Source organism: Eretmochelys imbricata, chromosome 5 (assembly GCF_965152235.1).
Source record: "Eretmochelys imbricata isolate rEreImb1 chromosome 5, rEreImb1.hap1, whole genome shotgun sequence".
NCBI lineage: Eukaryota > Metazoa > Chordata > Testudines > Cheloniidae > Eretmochelys > Eretmochelys imbricata.
The window spans coordinates 131,906,415-131,924,281 of record NC_135576.1 but is presented as its reverse complement, the minus strand read 5'-3'; the positions used below and the strand labels follow the sequence as shown (position 1 = coordinate 131,924,281).

At 48.1% G+C, this 17,867-nt stretch overlaps 1 protein-coding gene across 4 annotated transcripts in view; it reads left to right on the top strand.

Moving 5' to 3' along the window:
• ABCA1 (ATP binding cassette subfamily A member 1) overlaps window positions 1-17,867 on the top strand; it is a 135,939-nt gene that overhangs the window by 77,777 nt on the left and 40,295 nt on the right. For all 4 annotated transcript variants that reach the window (XM_077817924.1, XM_077817926.1, XM_077817925.1 and 1 more), the window contains 8 exons: window positions 2,574-2,660; window positions 8,807-9,047; window positions 9,719-9,858; window positions 10,470-10,586; window positions 15,052-15,240; window positions 15,947-16,152; window positions 16,248-16,424; window positions 17,211-17,433. In XM_077817924.1, the coding sequence (XP_077674050.1) occupies window positions 2,574-2,660; window positions 8,807-9,047; window positions 9,719-9,858; window positions 10,470-10,586; window positions 15,052-15,240; window positions 15,947-16,152; window positions 16,248-16,424; window positions 17,211-17,433 (1,380 nt within the window). The remainder of the gene's footprint in view (window positions 1-2,573; window positions 2,661-8,806; window positions 9,048-9,718; window positions 9,859-10,469; window positions 10,587-15,051; window positions 15,241-15,946; window positions 16,153-16,247; window positions 16,425-17,210; window positions 17,434-17,867) is intronic.

The following is a 17,867-nucleotide window of genomic DNA, read 5'->3' as shown; positions in this document are numbered from 1 at the left end:
AAAAGACCCACTTCTTCAGATGGATCTCAGTTGCTTTGAGAGTGTGTGGCACAGTCTCTCACCATAGTCAGTGTTGTATGTCAATGGCAGTGGATTTTTTTACCTTCAGTCCATTTGGTATGATGTCCATCTGTTTGCACTTGGAGAGGAAGATGATGTCTGTCTGTATCTGTGCAAGTTTTTTGTTGAGGTTGATGGATTTCCACTCCATATGGCTAAATTAGTGTCTTGCATGGTGTCAAGTATCGGGGGTAGCCGTGTTAGTCTGTATATGTCAAGGTTCCTTCCCCACTCTGAACGCTAGGGTACAGATGTGGGGACCTGCATGAAAGACTCCCTAAGCTTATTCTTACCAGCTTAGGTTAAAAACTTCCCCAAGGTACAAACTTTGCCCTGTCCTTGAACCCTATGCTGCCACCACCAAGCGTGTTAAACAAAGAACAGGGAAAGAGCCCACTTGGAGATATCTTCCCCCAAAATATCCCACCAAACCCTACACTCCCTTTCCTGGGGAAGGCTTGATAAAAATCCTCACCAATTTGTACAGGTGAACACAGACCCAAACCCTTGGATCTTAAGAACAATGAAAAATCAATCAGGTTCTTAAAAGAAGAATTTTAATTAAAGAAAAGGTAAGAGAATCACCTCTGTAAAATCAGGATGGTAAATACCTTACAGGGTAATCAGATTCAAAACATAGAGAATCCCTCGAGGCAAAATCTTAAGTTACAAAAAGACACACAAACAGGAATCTACATTCCATTCAGCACAGCGTATTTTACCAGCCATTAAACAAAAGGAAATCTAACACATTTCTAGCTAGATTACTTACTAACTTTACAGAAGTTCTGAGTCTGCATTCCTGATCTGTTTCCGGCAAAAGCATCACACAGACAGACAACCTTTGTTTCCCTCCCCTCCCGATTTTAAAGTATCTTGTCTCCTCATTGGTCATTTTGGTCAGGTGCCAGCAAGGTTATCCTAGCTTCTTAACCCTTTACAGGTGAAAGGGTTTTGCCTCTGGCCAGGAGGGATTTTATAGCACTGTATACAGAAAGGTGGTTACCCTTCCCTTTATTTTTGTGACAGTATATAACACAGCTACCCCCTGATTCTTGTCACTGTGTCACAGTGCTGTAACATGCTATAAGCCTCAAAAAGAAAAGGAGTACTTGTGGCACCTTAGAGACTAACCAATTTATTTGAGCATGAGCTTTCGTGAGCTACAGCTCACTTCATCGGATGCATACCGTGGAAACTGCAGCAGATATTATATACACACAGAAAGCTCATGCTCAAATAAATTGGTTAGTCTCTAAGGTGCCACAAGTACTCCTTTTCTTTTTGCGAATACAGACTAACACAGCTGTTACTCTGAAACCTGTCATTATAAGCCTCAAATGTGTCATCTCAGGAAATGGTCTTCAGATCAAAGGAGAGAGGCTGTCAAAGTTGTGAGCCCAAACACCCAATCTAAGTGATCATTTGAAACTTATGTGAAATGTCTTGCATTTGAGATGTAATTTTTAATAAATCATTCCTTGCTGCATGCAGAACTAAAATAACAATCAATCCCCACATAACTCTTGGACTAACGGTAAACAGGAACCTTGACATGCAATTGTCTGCTGTGGTTTCCGGATGCAGCAAGGATTGGTTCTGAATATAAATAAAGGCTTCCTGAAAGCAATCGCCTTCCACTGTTTGACATTTGGAACTATTTTATTTTGCATTGGCTCTGGATTAGACTTTGGATCATTGACTATTTTATGGAAATTGGTTGCTTTAAAATAAAATATGCACTTGGTTTAATGTTAAAATCCCAAGGTCTCATTTAAAGCTACTAAAGCCAGAGTTCCTTCAGGGTCCGGGGAAAGAAGTGGAACTGCCCAAACCTGCCTGCACAGTGTAGCAGCAGGTAGGATGCCTCCAGGCACACTGGGGGGGAACATTCTTACCAGCAGCTGTGTTATGTTGCCATATAACTTGGGCTTCCCACTTCCCAGCTTTGGCTTCATGGGGCCACAGCCATCTCCTGATCTTTCCAGACATTCCCCCTTTAGTGCACTCAGGGCTTATAACCTTCTCACCCTTGTATTTGGGGGATCAGCATTCTGGCTGGAGCACAGAGGGGAAGGGGCCTCTGGTGCACCCACTTAGGCCGTAGGCAATCAGGAACATGGAGCACCCTCTCAGTTGAAGGCGCATGCAGAATAAAAGCAGGTGTTTTACAACTTGTGTTCTATCTGTATGGCCCTAATGACCATGGTATCTGAGCAACTCACAATCACTAATGGATGTTATCCTCACTCCAGCCCTGTGAGGAAGGGAAGCATTACCCACCCTTGATGGATGAAGAGCTGAGACACGGGGCAGATTAAGAAGTTTTCCCAAGATTGCACAGAGGGAATCTGTGGTTGAGCTGGGAATTGACTTGGGTCTCCTGAGACCCTGTCCACTAAACCCTCCTCCCTACTCCTCTCTGCTTGGTATCTGAACGTTTCTGAGGGTTTGCGTTTCCCTTTTGGTTTCTTTTTGTGATCCCAAGTTTCTATTTCTCTTTCCTGTTACAGAAAGGAATCGCCTCCAATTACTCCTTACAGGATCTGTCAGGAGCCATGGAGACCTTGGTGGAGAGTCTTGGGACGCTCGTTAAAGAGGTACGCTGCTCCTTCCTGCGTCAGGAGGGAGAACCTCTCTTTGCCATCACCGTTTCGAGCCTGAAATTGACTTCCCCAAAGCACAAAGCTGCTCTGTAACCTGCACCTGCCTTACAGCTTTTTTCCTTTTAATAAAGATAGGCCCTACTCTGCAGCATCTTTGTGCCCAGAACTCTGAGGGAAGTCAGTGGGAGTCCTTTGAGCCATGCAGCTGCAGATTTGGTCCTCTGAAGGAAGAACTCTGACATATCTGTGATATGTACCATGCCCTACATTTGCTTTTCAGAGCCTGCTTTTTCAAAGGCAGGAACAATCATTGCATTGACAACATAAACAGAATGCTTGCTGTGCCCTGGACGAGGCCCGTGGGCACGAGCCTGCACAGTGATTTTTGCTCGCAGTGGTTGAGGTGATATCAGTTGGTTTCAGCAACTGGTCTCAGGGAGTGACAAGGAGTTATGGGAGGGGGAAAGTAGGTTGATGTTAGAATTTACTAGCTCTGGACTTCTGGGCATTTACGTGTTTGTTTCTTGTCCCATCTATATTTGTACATCATCTAGCGTAGTGGGCACCGGATCCTGCTTGGGGCCCTCCAGGCTCTATCTGAATATAAACACAAAGAATAATGTGACCAATCTGCATGTGTAAATGACAGTTTTATGGATGAGAAAAAACATTTTTGTAGGTGAAATGGTGAAAAATCAGCCCTACGTGCTTAGTGCTGGACCAACCCCCCGATCTATTTTTAAAGCTAGCTCCTTGGAGCAGAGACTATCTTTGTTCTGTGTTTGTACAGCACCGCACAGTGGGGCCCTGCTCCAGGACTGTGGCTGCTGGCCCTATGAGAATATAAATAGCAATAAGAAGTGAGCTATCTTACTTCAGCTCCGATTGTGCTGACGGTGATGGGCTGTTATTATTCTAACATGTGTTTTCTCTCTTGGAGAAGTTGACGTTGAAGCTAAACAATACCATCCCCCTCCTCCCCATTATCCTTCATCAGGGAAAGAGAGCCCGACAGCCATGAACTGGAGTAACCTCTTAGCGCCTGAGAAAGCCGAGGGCTCCTCAGGTTACTGAGCGCTCTGCTTCCAGAGAGGGGAGGGTGTTCGCAGCGGCACAATGCCCGCCAGCTCTTCCTTGGACACCTTCCCTGCCCAACCCTGGGACCTGCAGCGGTTCCCATTTATGATGAAATTGACAAGAAGATTCTAAGATCAGCGTCAGTTTGGAACCAAGGCCACAGGAGAGCCTCTCCTACGCGCCTGGCTTTGGGGTCTGGTGACAGCTGTTTCCTGTTACAGCACTCAGGCCTCTCTTTATTTCTTTTGTCTGGGGGTAAAAATAATTGAAGCCATGTGATGTTCTCTTTGCTGATGTGGCTGAAAACTCCCTGAGTAACGTGCCTTTTGCTTGGCAGCTGTCCTGGGTAGGAGTACCTTTCCTTCTCCCTATTCCAGTGCAGACAAAGGCCGCCTTTTCTCCGCAGCGCCCGTAGCATCGGCCTCCCAGACGACTTGACCGAAAGTCACGTTTCATTGTTTGGGGTGCTGACTGTTGTGTGACAAATGGGGAAGGAGGATTCATTCCCTTGTTGATCTAGCAGCAGGCGTTGTGGAAAAGAGGGCACAATTATTTGCACCACATCCCCTAGCCTTTCTAGCAGAGGGTGTTAATTAGGAAAGGGACTGAACTAGATCCCTGGCTCTGAACCTGAGGGCAATCCGGATCCCGGTCCTTGGACAAGTTTCCAATTCAGCCTCTACATGCTGAATGTTTCCTAGCCTGACCTGTTGGTGAGAGGCTCCCAGCCTGCAGTGGAGAACGAGCCCAGTATTCTGGAAAACATGCATGGGCCAGATCCTCGGCGGTTATAAATCGACATAACTCCTCAAGTGGCTACTGTTAGTTTACATTTCTCAAGTGCTTCGCACAGTCCTAAAGACTGAACAAAGCTGCTCACACAAATGACTTTTTTTTTTGTTTTTTAGTGGCAGGGTCTGCTAGATTGAATTATTATTATTTTTTATTATGATAGCATCGAAGGGTATGTCTGCACTGCAATTAAACACCTGTAGCTGGGCCGTGTCAGCTGCCCCGAGCTTCTGAGGCTCATACTGTGGGGCGAGACAATTATGGGGTAGCTGTTTGGAGCCCAGGCTCTGGGTCCCTCCCAGCTTGTAGGGTCCCAAAACCCAGGCTCCAGCCTGAGCCCGGATGTCTACACCACAATTTCATAGCCCTGCAGCCCAAGCTCACATCTGCAGACATGGGCCAGCCGCAGATGTGTTGCACTGTTAAACATACCCTGTGGGCCCCATCTGAGATTGGGTGTTTTATATACATGTAGTAAGAGACAGTTCTTGTCCCAAAAAGCTTGCAGTCTAAACAGACAACAGACATAGGGTAGGAGGGGAAACTGAGGCACGGAGGTGAAGTGACTTGCCCACGGTCACACAGCAGATCAGTGGCAGGCTGGGAACTGAACCCTGATTCTCAGTCCAGTGCCCTAGCCTCTAGGCCAGGTTACTTCTCAGTCATGTTCCCACTATGAAGCCTGTTTTCTGCAATAGAAAACCACTAACATCGGGCTGAGACTTGCCATTTGAGTTTTCAGTCCAGCTCTTAAACATGTTCACCCCCTCCCCCCCATTTCCCCACTTTAGCTGATTGTGGTACATTTTGCACCAATGCAACTCCACTGCCTTCAGTGGACTGACTGCTTGTCTCTGTCAGTGCGAGTGATGCAAAGCTCAGGGCACAGCCAGGGGAACTGCGAATGAGCTGTAGAAAGCCACATCTCCATGCTTGTGTTGCTTTCAGTAAAATATTTTCAACTCGATCCTACTCTGTGATGTGGGATATGCATTGCGGCTTTCTTGAGATTAGAACCATCCCTTACTGCTATTGCAATGTAGCCTTCAATGTTGAATGCAGTGCAGCAGTCAGCTAGCCATATGCATCTGAAACCTTAATGATAGGTGATACCCAACAGCCAGCTTCTTACCTGTTATGCCTTCAGGCATCTCCAGTGCTTAACAGAGGCCTATTGATTACTCTGCTCGGGCAGTGGCATATTGGGATCCAGGGTTTGTGACCCTCACAGCGTGTTTTCTGTACGTCCCCAGGCCAAAGCGGGGAGTAGCTCTCGAGTGTTCTGGAGTTTGCCCACTGTGGTTTTGTCAGAAATTAGAGACAGGAGACATGTAGAAAGGAAATACAAACTATAAGGAGCTATAAAGAGTAGAGTAAATGAGACTCAAACTGCCAGCATTACTACTCAGCCTAATCTAGTCTGTCTGTTTTATTCATCTAATCTCTCTATCAATCAGTGGTATAAAATGAGTCATCCCAGACTGCTTGATCAATATACCCCTGTGGATGTGTATGTCCAAGATATTCAGAAGTGACTAGTGGGTTTGGGATGTCCAGCTCAAGCCAAAGCAGTCTGATTTCAGAGAATGGGTGCCCAGAACTTTCAGAAAACCAGGCCCTTCTCGAAGGCCAGGTCTACACTGGGCTTTACCGCTATAGCTAGCCCAGTATGCTACGTTGGCACAGAGCTCCTAGTGTGGACATGACTCACACAGGCAAAGCTGTGCTTTGGCCAGTAGAGCTTATTCCAGCCCCCCAGAGCAAAACAAGCTACACTGGGAAAAGCACAGGCTTACAAGTATAGCTGCATCTACACTAGAGGCTTCTAGCCGTCATAGATCTCACCTCATTACACCCTCAACTCAACATAGTGGAGCTGCTAAAATCTGTCATTTAGGCCTGGCCTAACTCATAGCCTAAGGTTGGAAGTTGAACAGGTATAACTGTCAGGCGGGTGATTTTGTTTTTTAACCAATATAAATGGATGCTGGGGGAAGTGAATCATACTGCTTTAACTAGCTTAGTGGAATGGATGAATTTTGTAGTGTAGATGAGACCTTTGAGTGGGCACTGAAAATCACGAGTCTCTTTTGAAAATCTTGGCCATATTTGTCAAATTTTTATTTTTAAGAGTCAACCAGAGCAAAATTAAAGTTAGCCATTTTGAAACCTAAAATAACTGATGTATACCTAAGGTTATTTCCACTGTATCGCATGGTGTCTGCCTCCTCCAAGCTGTGCTGTGCACAATGACACAAGATCTGGTGGGGTGGGATGTAGTGGAGAAATTTTAAAATATGCCTCAGGCATTAACATTAGGCAAATATGGAGCAAACCCCAAGGTTTTGCTTGTCTCATCTGTCTCCCATCATATCGATGTGATGTGTATATTTTTCTAAAAATAAACAGACTTCTTGTGTGTGACATGGGAGTGGCTCTTGAACAGCATCATCTGAATTTTTGCCAAGTCATTGGAACATATTTAAAACATCCACAATTCTGGGAATAAACTCAGCGGGCCAAGCTCATCCCCAGTGTAACTCCACCATCTTCAGTGGTGTAACCTCCTGGGTGAATTTGGTTTGCTCTGTTCCAGGGCTTTGTCATTTTTGACTGTCAAAATCAAGAGACATAGTACATCAGAAGCAGCAGGCCAGCTACACTGTGATTGATTTTGTGTCACGTCCATGGAAATAAAGTGATGGACCACAGCTCATTGGTTCAGATTTCAAATTGACCTGACCATGTAGGTACCAGGGTAGCATACTGGCTAGCAATGCAGAACATGAGAGCAGCTGCACGTTTATAGGTCTGGGGATGTGGGTGAGGGACATTTTGGTAGCAATACTGTAGTGCCTTCTAGCTATTACAGAGACAGGGTGGGTGAGGCAGTATCTTTTACTGGATCATTGTCTGTTGGTGAAAGAGAAGTGCCTTCGAGCTACACAGAGCTCTTCTTCAGGCTCCTCTGTGTAACTCAAAAGCTTATCTCTCAGACCAGCAGAGTCCAGTAAAAGATATTACCTTGCCCACCTGTGTCTCTCATATCCTGGGACCAACCCTGCTACCACAGCATTTCTTGGTACTGTGTAATTTAGTTCCTTTCTGCTCGATTTCAGAACGCCCTTCTACACATTGACAAGGAAGCAGTTCAGGTTACCAATACAAATGTGCCTTGTTGTTGTTACAATAGGTGGCGAATATAGCGACACCTCTAGTGAAGGTGGCCTGATATTTTCCAAAGGTGTTGATCGTGCACAGCTCCAGCTGAAGTCAATGGGGCGGCAGCTCTGAAAATAATGGTCCGAAGCATTACAGGCTAGATTGTGAGCTGGTATAAATGGACATCCGTGGAGACATGCCATTTTACACACTCTGGGTGTCTGGCCTTCTCTCTTAAAGCACAGTATGTTACTGTAGTGTCATAGGCCAGTCCTGTGGTGTTTTTATTCACATCACTTTGTAAGTGAGCGGACACGGGTGCTTATGTCAGAGTGACGGGGATTCTGTTTCTGGTGGAGGATAGACTCTTCCTAACCAACCTGTAGTGTTAATGCCCCTGCCCCTTGTGTTAGGGAAGATGCCAAGGGAAGTGCCCTATGATGTTTGGCTGGCTTTATGGTTGCGGAGACAATGAAGATCCCTGTTGTGACCCCAAAGTTTGGCTGCAGCTGGACTTGCCTCACGGCCATCAAGGATTTTCTGGGAATGCCCCTGATAAAGGGAGGGTGGGAGGAAAGTGATATCTGAGCTCACGGGCCAGTGTAAATGGGCACAAGCCCATTGACATCAGTGGAGCTATGCCAGTTTACACCAGCAGAGAACTGGGCCCTGTCTCTCAGCCTCTGAATGTTGCAAAGCTGCATCTGATTAGTTTGACTCACTGTTTATTATTTCCCTGCCTCTCCTTCTGGCTCACTTCCCCCCCTCCCCCCCACATTCTGTCGCCTGAATGAGGGGGTCCTGCTGGAATGTGAATGGGGTGCAGCCCTGAGAAGGGTGGAGTTCACGTGAGGGCAGGAGCTAGGGATTTTCTCTGCGAGTCATTGAAAAACGCAGAATAAAGGAGATGGCGCAACAGAAGCCAGGCCCCTACTGCATACATGGGACATTTCCTGAGTGCAAGGTCCCCTGCATTGATTTTCCAAGGTCTGTTTCACGTGGATGGTTTATTAAATTAATGAGGTGATCGTGGAGACAGATGCTTTGATATCAAAATATCTGCTCCATGCAAGTGAAATAAATAAGCCCTTTGTCCCTGTGCATTGCAGCTGGTGAGCATGAAGAGCTGGAGTGACATGAGGCAGGAGGTGATATTTCTGACCAATGTGAACTCCACAAGCTCCTCCACCCAGATCTACCAGGCGGTGTCGCGGATCGTGTGTGGCCATCCAGAGGGAGGAGGGTTGAAAATCAAATCTCTCAACTGGTACGAGGACAACAACTACAAAGCCCTGTTTGGAGGCAACAGCACCGAGGAGGATGCAGCGAATTTCTATGATAATTCTACAAGTAAGTGAGACCCAGTCCTGGCCAACGTGCCTGTTCACATTACGAGTGTGTGACTCGTGAGAGGCCTCCGCTTCCTCTTGACTGTCCCACAGGCTGACAGGATAGCCAGATAATGACTCAAGGCCTGTGTGTATTTACATGATTATACTGCACAATAGGCTAGCGGAGACCGTTCCATATGATGTGAGAGGTTCTTATAATGGCAGTGTAAGGACCTGACACGGAACCCACTGAAGACTCCCACTGACTAATCTAGGCTTTGGGTTAGGCCTTGTGTGTGCTACCATGTGTTAGGTTTGCAAAGTGCTCTGCCCTGTGGGTGCACATGGGGTGCTGAGCTCTGCTGCAGATCTGGCTACTGAGCCTTTGAAAATTGGGCCTTTGATGTGCTCTTTTGATTGAACTGCGCTTTGTGATCAGTGAGCAACGCACGCTTTGCACGGTGCCTGGTTTTCATGGTGGATGTTATGCAGATGTCCCTTTGTCACTTTCAGAACTCCAGATCCCGTTGGTCCTGTGCAGCTCAGGAGGATAACTCCAACCCTCTTGGCTCAGATATTTCTGGTTTTAAAATGCACACGTGTGTGACATGCTTGCCCATGAGTAAGTGCCTTTGAGTTGTTCGATACCGTGTCTCTAGCTTAGCTCATGCACGTTCTCTCCCTGTTTAGCACCCTATTGCAATGAGCTGCTGAAGAACCTTGAATCCAGTCCGCTTTCCCGAATTATTTGGAGGGCTCTGAAGCCTTTGCTTATTGGGAAGATCCTGTACACTCCTGACACCCCGGTCACGAGGAGGGTCATGGCTGAGGTAGGCTATGGAACCCTGTCCCGCATGTAAGCAGCACAGAAGAGATGGGGCCCGACCCATTTATGCAGTTCACAGCTTTGTTCTACGGAGATGGTTTAATTTGGCCCTACTGTTGGTTTAACCAGCTCAAGTAGAAAGGTGATTGTTCTCTGCTGAAGCCTCACAGAGAAGAGGGGGCTGGAAGACAGGAGGGGTGGCTGGGGCATACCCAGGCTGCGTCTCCTTCCCACCTCCTTTGGGGAGATACTCACTTCTGGGAGCGGTGGGAAGCAGCAGTCCTAGTGCTTTCCTGAATGGCCCTGACATGAAAAGTGAGAGTGGGAGGGGCAGGCTTTTTGTACGCTGCTCCCCATGCACACCCATGAAAGAGCCAGCCATAATTCAGCCCTTCAAAGTGGCCTACAAAGGCATTGAGATCCTGGGCACACAAATGTACTAGATTGTGATCTATTTCTTTTCAAACGTGTGATTTTTCTCCTTGCTGTAGCTACCACATTACCAATAAAACTTGGGCAGCACAGTGCCTAGACTTGCACTCTGCCCACCTGACCTGCTGCTGCTCAGACCTGCAATGCTGAAATTTTGGAATAATCCTTCCCCTTTGCTGGCAGGTGAACAGGACTTTCCAGGAGCTGGGCGTGTTCCGGGACCTAGGAGGGATGTGGGAGGACATAGGCCCGAAGATTTGGACGTTCATGGAAAGCAGCCAGGAAATGGATCTGATCCGGGTCAGTATGCTGTCACTGTGGGTATGTCTGCACTGTAATTAAATCCCTGCGGCTGGCCCGTGCCAGCTGACTCAGGCTAAGGGCTCATTCTAAGGGACTGTTCATTTGTGGTGTAGACAATCTGGCTCGTGCCGGAGCTTGGGCTCTAGGACCCTGTGAGGTAGGAGTGTCCCAGAGCACCCGAGTCTACACTACAAGTAAACAGCCCCTTAGCCTGGCCCCGAGCCAGCTGGCATGGGCCAGCCAGGGGGGGTTAATTGCAGTGTAGACATACCTTAAATTTCTTGGATAACTTTGTCCTTGCCAAAGCCACAAGAGCCTTGTATACAAGGAGTGAGCTAAAGTATTTATTTTGGGGATGTGACTGGCACTTCAGTCCTGAGCTGGTATGCTCAGCACTAAGGGGTCATTCCTGGAGACAAGTTCTCCTGCATAGTAGCTACTGCCAGTGCAATGCTACAGCATGATTCGAGAAGGAAGGTTTTAGTCTTGTCTGAAACTGTGTGTGCGTGAAATGGGAACTGAATAACGCACTAGACACAGCTGCGTCAGTTCCTCCCCTGGTGTAAGTCAGCAGAGCTCCACTGACTTCACTGGAGTTGCACCAGCTTACATCAGTTGAGGATCTGGCCCGTCTGAGTTGAGAACAAGAGATTTTTAAGTCCAGGATGTGACATATGAGCGCCCTGTAATCATGTCACACAGTGCCGTGGACTGAAGCAGAGCATGATTAACCACTGCTCTCCATCTGCCTTGCCTGGGGTCCGCTCTTTCTTCTTCACTGCTGACTATTACATGTGTATAACCTGGAGAGCAGGGTTCCTGACACATTTAACTTGCTATGCTGGGTTCTCCTTCATCACAGCAAATGTCTGTAAGTACCAGGGCAACTGCTGTCTTGGTGTTAGCATAAGGTATACCTTGTAGAAAGCAGTCACAAACCAAGCACTGATCCTGGGAGATGTCAAGCACCCTCAGATCCCATTGAGTGCAGTGGGAATTGGGGGCTCAGCACCTCTCAGCTGAAGTGAGGCATCTGGCAGGATTGGGCTCATTTTGAATTGCACGGTGTGCTTAAATTTGTGGAAGAGCCAATGTTGCCCTAGGGGCCGATCACTTGATAACATACAGTGCGTGCTGACTTACCGGAGGGAGCAGTGAGTCTGAATATGATCTCCCACCTTTGTTATAAATCCCTTCGCTTCATCGGCGTAACTCCTGGTTTACACCCGTGTAAGCAAGAAGCAAATCAGGCCTAACATATAAAATAAATATCAGGGGCCTGGTCTGCTGCTGCATTACTGCACTTACATGCTGGCATAGCTCCCTTGATCAGGTGGACTCAGAGTCAGACCATCTGCACCTTCCCCACGGGAGTTACACCAATGTAAAACTGGAGGGGCACAGTGATGAATCAGGCCCTTCAGAACGAGTCCGAGACAGCTGTTACCGCTGTCCCCCCAATAAAGCTAGACAAACATCAGAATGTCGTCGTTGCACTGCGGTAATCTTCCTATATCTGTTGGAGCCCTGGCGTTGTCTCCCAGTTCCCGCACTGAATGGAAGTGCAAAGTATTCTCTGGCCCACCCCGCTGCATTCGCCCCCGGGGCCTGGAAATGTGAGGGCAGGACTCTCTAATCACTCTAATGGTGGTGCTGGCTTGATGGGAGTTTCTCTTGATTACACTGGTCTGAGTAAGATCAGAATCAGGCCCGGAGACTATAAAGGGAGCTGCATACCCTGCCGCAGGGCCAGCCTTTGGATACTGGTTTGCAATCAGATGTCCCTGGAAAAGTGAGTGGTGCGTTTTGAAGCGAGATCCATGAACCAAGAGAGCTGTTGTTAATCGTCTCCATTCTAGCAGAGGCTTCCTTAGGTCCCGAAGAGTTCCAGTCTCCTGCTTTGTTTTAACAAATTCCATTATAGCTCAGTTTTCAAGGCATCACTCCTTCCCCATCACCTATCCCAATGTGTGTGCATGGGGCCTTTTATTGTGAGTATCTGGCAAAGTCATGCATCAACATTCTGTTAAATTTAGAGATGGAACAAGGATCAGTTACATACTTATCAGGCCAAAACACAAGACCTTCCAGCTGGGGCCACTGTCATGGTAGGTCAGTTCTTTGGCCTAATGACCTTGACGGCTGTTTGTTTAAACCCAGTGACATGCCTTCTGTGAGACAGGCAGGCTGTAGGGTTACTGAGTGGTTAGATGCCGAGTTCCAGCCCTGCAGGTCACTGTATGTTTATGTCAAGCTCCTTGTAGCTGAAGGGGCACCGAAAGGAGAAATGTTTTTCTACCTCGTGGTTGACATTTGGGGCTGGAGCCTACTTCTGGTGAGGATATATGACAACACACCATTGACTTAAAGGGTGCAGAAGGACTTGCTCAGAGAACAGTGCGTGTTTGCTTTTAACATGAACAACGTGAATACAAATAGTGTGAGACCACTGGCAGCTGTAAGGAGTGTTTGCATGAGCGGACGCTAAGGAGACAAAATATAGACAGAAGGGACAGGAGAATGTACCCCTTTTCCATTTCTATTTTTCTTTCTTGTGTTCTCCTTTACTAGCTTGGCATATTCTTCCCTTTTTTCCTGCTTTGCCATGTTGTTTTTTTAATCTCGTGCCCATTTGCACTGTCTGTGTGTCTGAAACAGCTACTCAGGTTTAAATTCTTTACCTTTCTTTAGTCTGAAGTACGCTCAAAAGTCAGTTTCCTATTTGTATAGTTCGTAACCATTCCTTAGATTTGTTGTTCTTCTGCTTAGCCATATCCTTTGCAGGGAATGTTTCCCTCTTTTCTACTGAGCCTTATATGGTATGTAATGTTACATGTGGTAGAGTTGTATAGGAGACAGTCTTACTTCCAGCGTAAACAGACAAAGGACATACAATCCCAGTTTACAGATGGGGAACTAAGTCACGAGATTACATGACTTGCCCAAAATCACAGCAGGGTCTATGGCACAGGTGGGAATTGAACCCAGGTCACCTGGCTCCCGGTTCAGTGCCTTTAGCCCCAGGATTAGCCTTCCTCTAACAGCCCTCCTCCAGAGATTCTTTTATTAAGTGTTTTATTATTTGTCCTGCATATTTGGGATGTCCCTTCCCTTTAATATTGTGACCCACTCTGTCTGTGAGACGGATAGTTCTGCCAGCAGTTCCTCCTTGTATAACCTCTACTCCCAGAGCAACACTGTGCTGTAACTTACAATAAATACATGCCGGAGGAGGCAGGGTCAGCCTTGCTGCATTGATATTTACGCTTAGCACCTCGGGAATTGAATTCCCAGTTACACTCGATCACCTCTTCGTCTCCACTCAAAGCCAAGAATTGTTTGGAAGGTGTCAGTAGCATGCAGCAACCACCAATTAGCTGAAAAAATCTCCTGTTTTCTTTGTGCTTCTCTGCTTTCCAGTGATGGCTTTTTTGTTTGGTTGGGGGGGGAATGTTTTGTAACTCTTCCCGCTTTCCCAGAGATCTGAGTAAGGCTGCCACCTGCTGGAGAGTTGTTGTTATCAGAGGCTGGGAGTGTATTTACTGTGTCAATGGGCAGGCTCTGAGTGTCCAAAGTGTGTGGTTCTCTGCTGCCCTCCACCTGCAGTAGAGAGAGCAGTCCAGAGTCACCTCTCAGCCTGCAAGGCAGGACATATGCTGTTGGGCACTCTGTGAACTCCTCAGATAGAGGGATTTAGATAGATCTGGAGATTTCTATTTGTATTACAGTTCAGCCTAGGCTAAGATCATGATGCCACTGTGGTAGGACCCGTGCACACTCATTGTGAGAGATAGTCCCTGCCCTGCACAGTTTAAATGCACAGGACAGACGAAGTGTGGGGGAGAAACTAAGGCACAGAACGATGAAGTGACTTGCCCAAAGTCACACAGTAGGCCAGTGGCGGAACAGGGATTAGAATCCCGGCCTGATGAGTCTCAGTCCTGTGGCCTACGCACCAGACCATGTTGCCTTTACCAAATAGCTAGACCATGATGTGAGTGGCCAATCTGTGCTGGGATTTGTGTTCTCTTAAGAGTAGCTGCAACTTGTTTATTGTCCTGTGAACTGGGAGTAGCCTTCGGTCTTCTAGCAAGCTGCCAAACGAGGCCCCTGGATCAGGCAACTTGGGCGCCCCATTTGATACTACTAATTTTGTGTCTCCCCTGAATGTTATTGTCCCCTGGGGATTTTCATTTTGTCATACTGCAGTCACTGTGATGCTGCACGCCGGGAACCTGGGCTTCTCTGATGGAAGTCCCGGGCTTTGGCAGAATTAGCAACAGGGCATGCTGAGGAGCATTCATGTGCTCAGGAAACTCTCCATTCTCAGTCGTTGTCCGGAGCTGGACTTCCAGGTCCAAGGGGAAAGAGTCATGGTAGCTTGGTACAATCTCTGTCTTGCTGGGGGGGATCCAAAACTGAGCCTAACGGTCATTATTTCCCCTTGACACCATAATTGCAGACGCTGCTGAAGAGCGAAGGCCTCTGGGACACTCACTTGAGCGGCTCAAACTGGACGGTTCAAGATGTTTCCCTGTTCTTGGCAAAGTCCCCAGAGGACGTTCAGCCAGTGAATGGCTCCACATACACCTGGATGGATGCCTTCAATGAGACTGACCAGGCTGTCCAAACCATCTCCCGCTTCATGGAGGTGAGCCCACACGCAAGCTTGCTGCTGCTGTTAGGTAACGTCTGTGCTCCCCCTTGACAGCAGAGAGGTTTTGCTCATGTATATCCTCCAGTACAAGACCAAGCCACGGTCTCTGCAAGGGGTCTAGGAGAGTCATGTTGTAAAAAGCTCAACGCTTATGGGTGGTAGTTTGGTGTCTGGGTTTGCAGTGTCATGGCCCACATTTAGGCATCTAAGTAAGTATCCTAGCCTCAGTGGGAGCTGCTGGGCATTCAGCACTTCTGAAACTCAGGCTGCTCACTTAGGTGCCAAAATACAGACAGAAGAGCCTAACTTTGGGCCATCATCTTTGAAAAAATCTTATCTTGCATGTTCCATGTGGTTTCCAGTGACGGTCCTGCCCCAACATTATGGGCAGCTGGTGATGGCTGGTCTCATCAGTGCCCTGGATGCTTGTTTTTCTGCATCTGGTATTATTTAGTGACTGCAGGAGAAACTGCAGCGGTTTTAAAGCTCTAGGCTGTATTGAACTCACTGGATTCCACCTCTCTAAATGAATGACTGGGTGTTCCAGCACAGTGTAGCTTTGCCCCATCTTTTAGGTGAAGGTGTTAGCATCTCAGGGTCCCTCTTGTTTCAAAGGCTTGAATGTGTTCTATAACTGTAGCTACCAACATATAACCCTATATAACTCTGCCCATGGACTTACAAATCTGTCTCCATTTAGTGTGTCAACCTGGACAAACTGGAGCCCGTGGCCACAGAAGTGCGGCTCATAAACAGGTCCATGGAGCTCCTGGATGAGAGGAGGTTCTGGGCTGGCATTGTCTTCCCTGAAATCTCCCCAAACAGTGTAGAGCTGCCTCCTCACATCAAGTACAAGATACGGATGGACATAGACAATGTGGAAAGGACAAACAAGATTAAGGATGGGTGAGTGCTGCCCGGCTGCCTTCTCAAGAGAGGCGTTGGGAGACTCTAGGCCTGGTAAGGATTTCTAACAGGTGATCTTTGTTCCCTTGGTTTAGGTACTGGGACCCTGGTCCTCGTGCTGACCCCTTTGAAGACATGCGGTATGTCTGGGGCGGCTTCGTGTACTTGCAGGATGTTGTGGAGCAGGCGATCATCAGGGCGCTGACTGGCACGGAGAAGAAGACTGGTGTCTATGTACAGCAGATGCCCTACCCCTGTTACGTGGATGATATGTAAGTTATGAAGTAGGTCGACCAGGTAGCAGGATCCATGTCTGATCCTGAGTCACTGGGACTGCGGCCACTGGCTTTGAAAGGGGCAGGGTTGGGCCTTCTTTTACCCCGCTGATTTGGTCTAGTGGTACCTGTGCATTCCTCTGCTGGTGCATGAACAGGGCTCCTTAATGTGGGATTGGGTGTATTGCTCTGTGCAGGTACCCAAAGGGTTTCTGGCTCCATGATGGCTCCTGAGGGGGCTGCGCAAGGAGGCCCTGCCCCAGGAGAGCTCTGTGGAGGATGGTGCCTCCCAACTGCAGAGTGTGGGGATGGGAGAGTGCATTATCAGGACAGTGCTGTGTCACTCCCTCTCGGTGTCTGGCCAGGCCTCAGTGGGAGAGGCAGGGGTCAGCAGTGTGGGGGCAGGAAATGTAGCTGTGCTTGGTCCCTGGGCCCTCTCCTCCACCCAGGCTTGTGCAGCTGCAGGCTGGCCCGGAAGTGGCCAGGGACTAGTCTAGAAAGGTCGTCAAGCATTGCCCTGCTAACAGAGCAGCAGCACCGCATTGTGAGTCGCCCCCTCCCCCAGTGACTTCTGGAGAGCTACACCGATTTGTACCAGGTGAGGCCCTGGCCCTGTGTGCATGCTTCACTTTGCACAATGGAGCCCTGGCCCCGACAGGGACCTCAAGGCACGATTGTGATCCTCGTCCTCCGCGCCTGTAGGGTACCCGGCAGCCCTTGGTGACGCTCTCTAAAGTAAATAACCACCGCAATCTTTCCCGTCTCTTTCCTTCCCGCCACCAGATTCCTGCGTGTCATGGGCCGTTCCATGCCCCTCTTCATGACTCTGGCCTGGATCTACTCGGTGGCTGTAATAATCAAGGGGATTGTGTACGAGAAGGAAGCCCGGCTGAAGGAGACCATGAGAATCATGGGCTTGGACAATGGCACCCTCTGGTTCAGCTGGTTCATCAGCAGCCTCATCCCCCTCCTCATGAGCGCTGGGCTTCTGGTGCTGATCCTGAAGGTGAGGCTGGCACCATCTCCCTCTCTCTCTCTCTCCCCGCCTCAGCAGTGTTGATTTCCTGGGGGGCAGCTTAATGCAGGGCCCTGCTGACAGTCAGCCTGGTAACGAATGATCTGGGGTTAATTAATCTTCTAGGAACTTGGATCAGGCAGTGACTCACTGGGCAGGGGCTCTTGGTTCCAAAACGAGGCTGAGTGATTTAAAACAGTGGCACTCAACCTCTCCAGACGACTGTACCCCTTTAAAGAGTCGGATTTGTCTTGTGTGACCCCAAGGTACTCCTCACTTAACAACGACTTGTTACAAAATCAGACATAAACATACAGAAGTGTCACAGCACGCTATTACTGAAAAAGTGCTGACTTTCTCATTTTTACCGTATCATTATAAAATGGATCAATGGGAATATAAAGATTGTCCTTACCTTTCAGTGT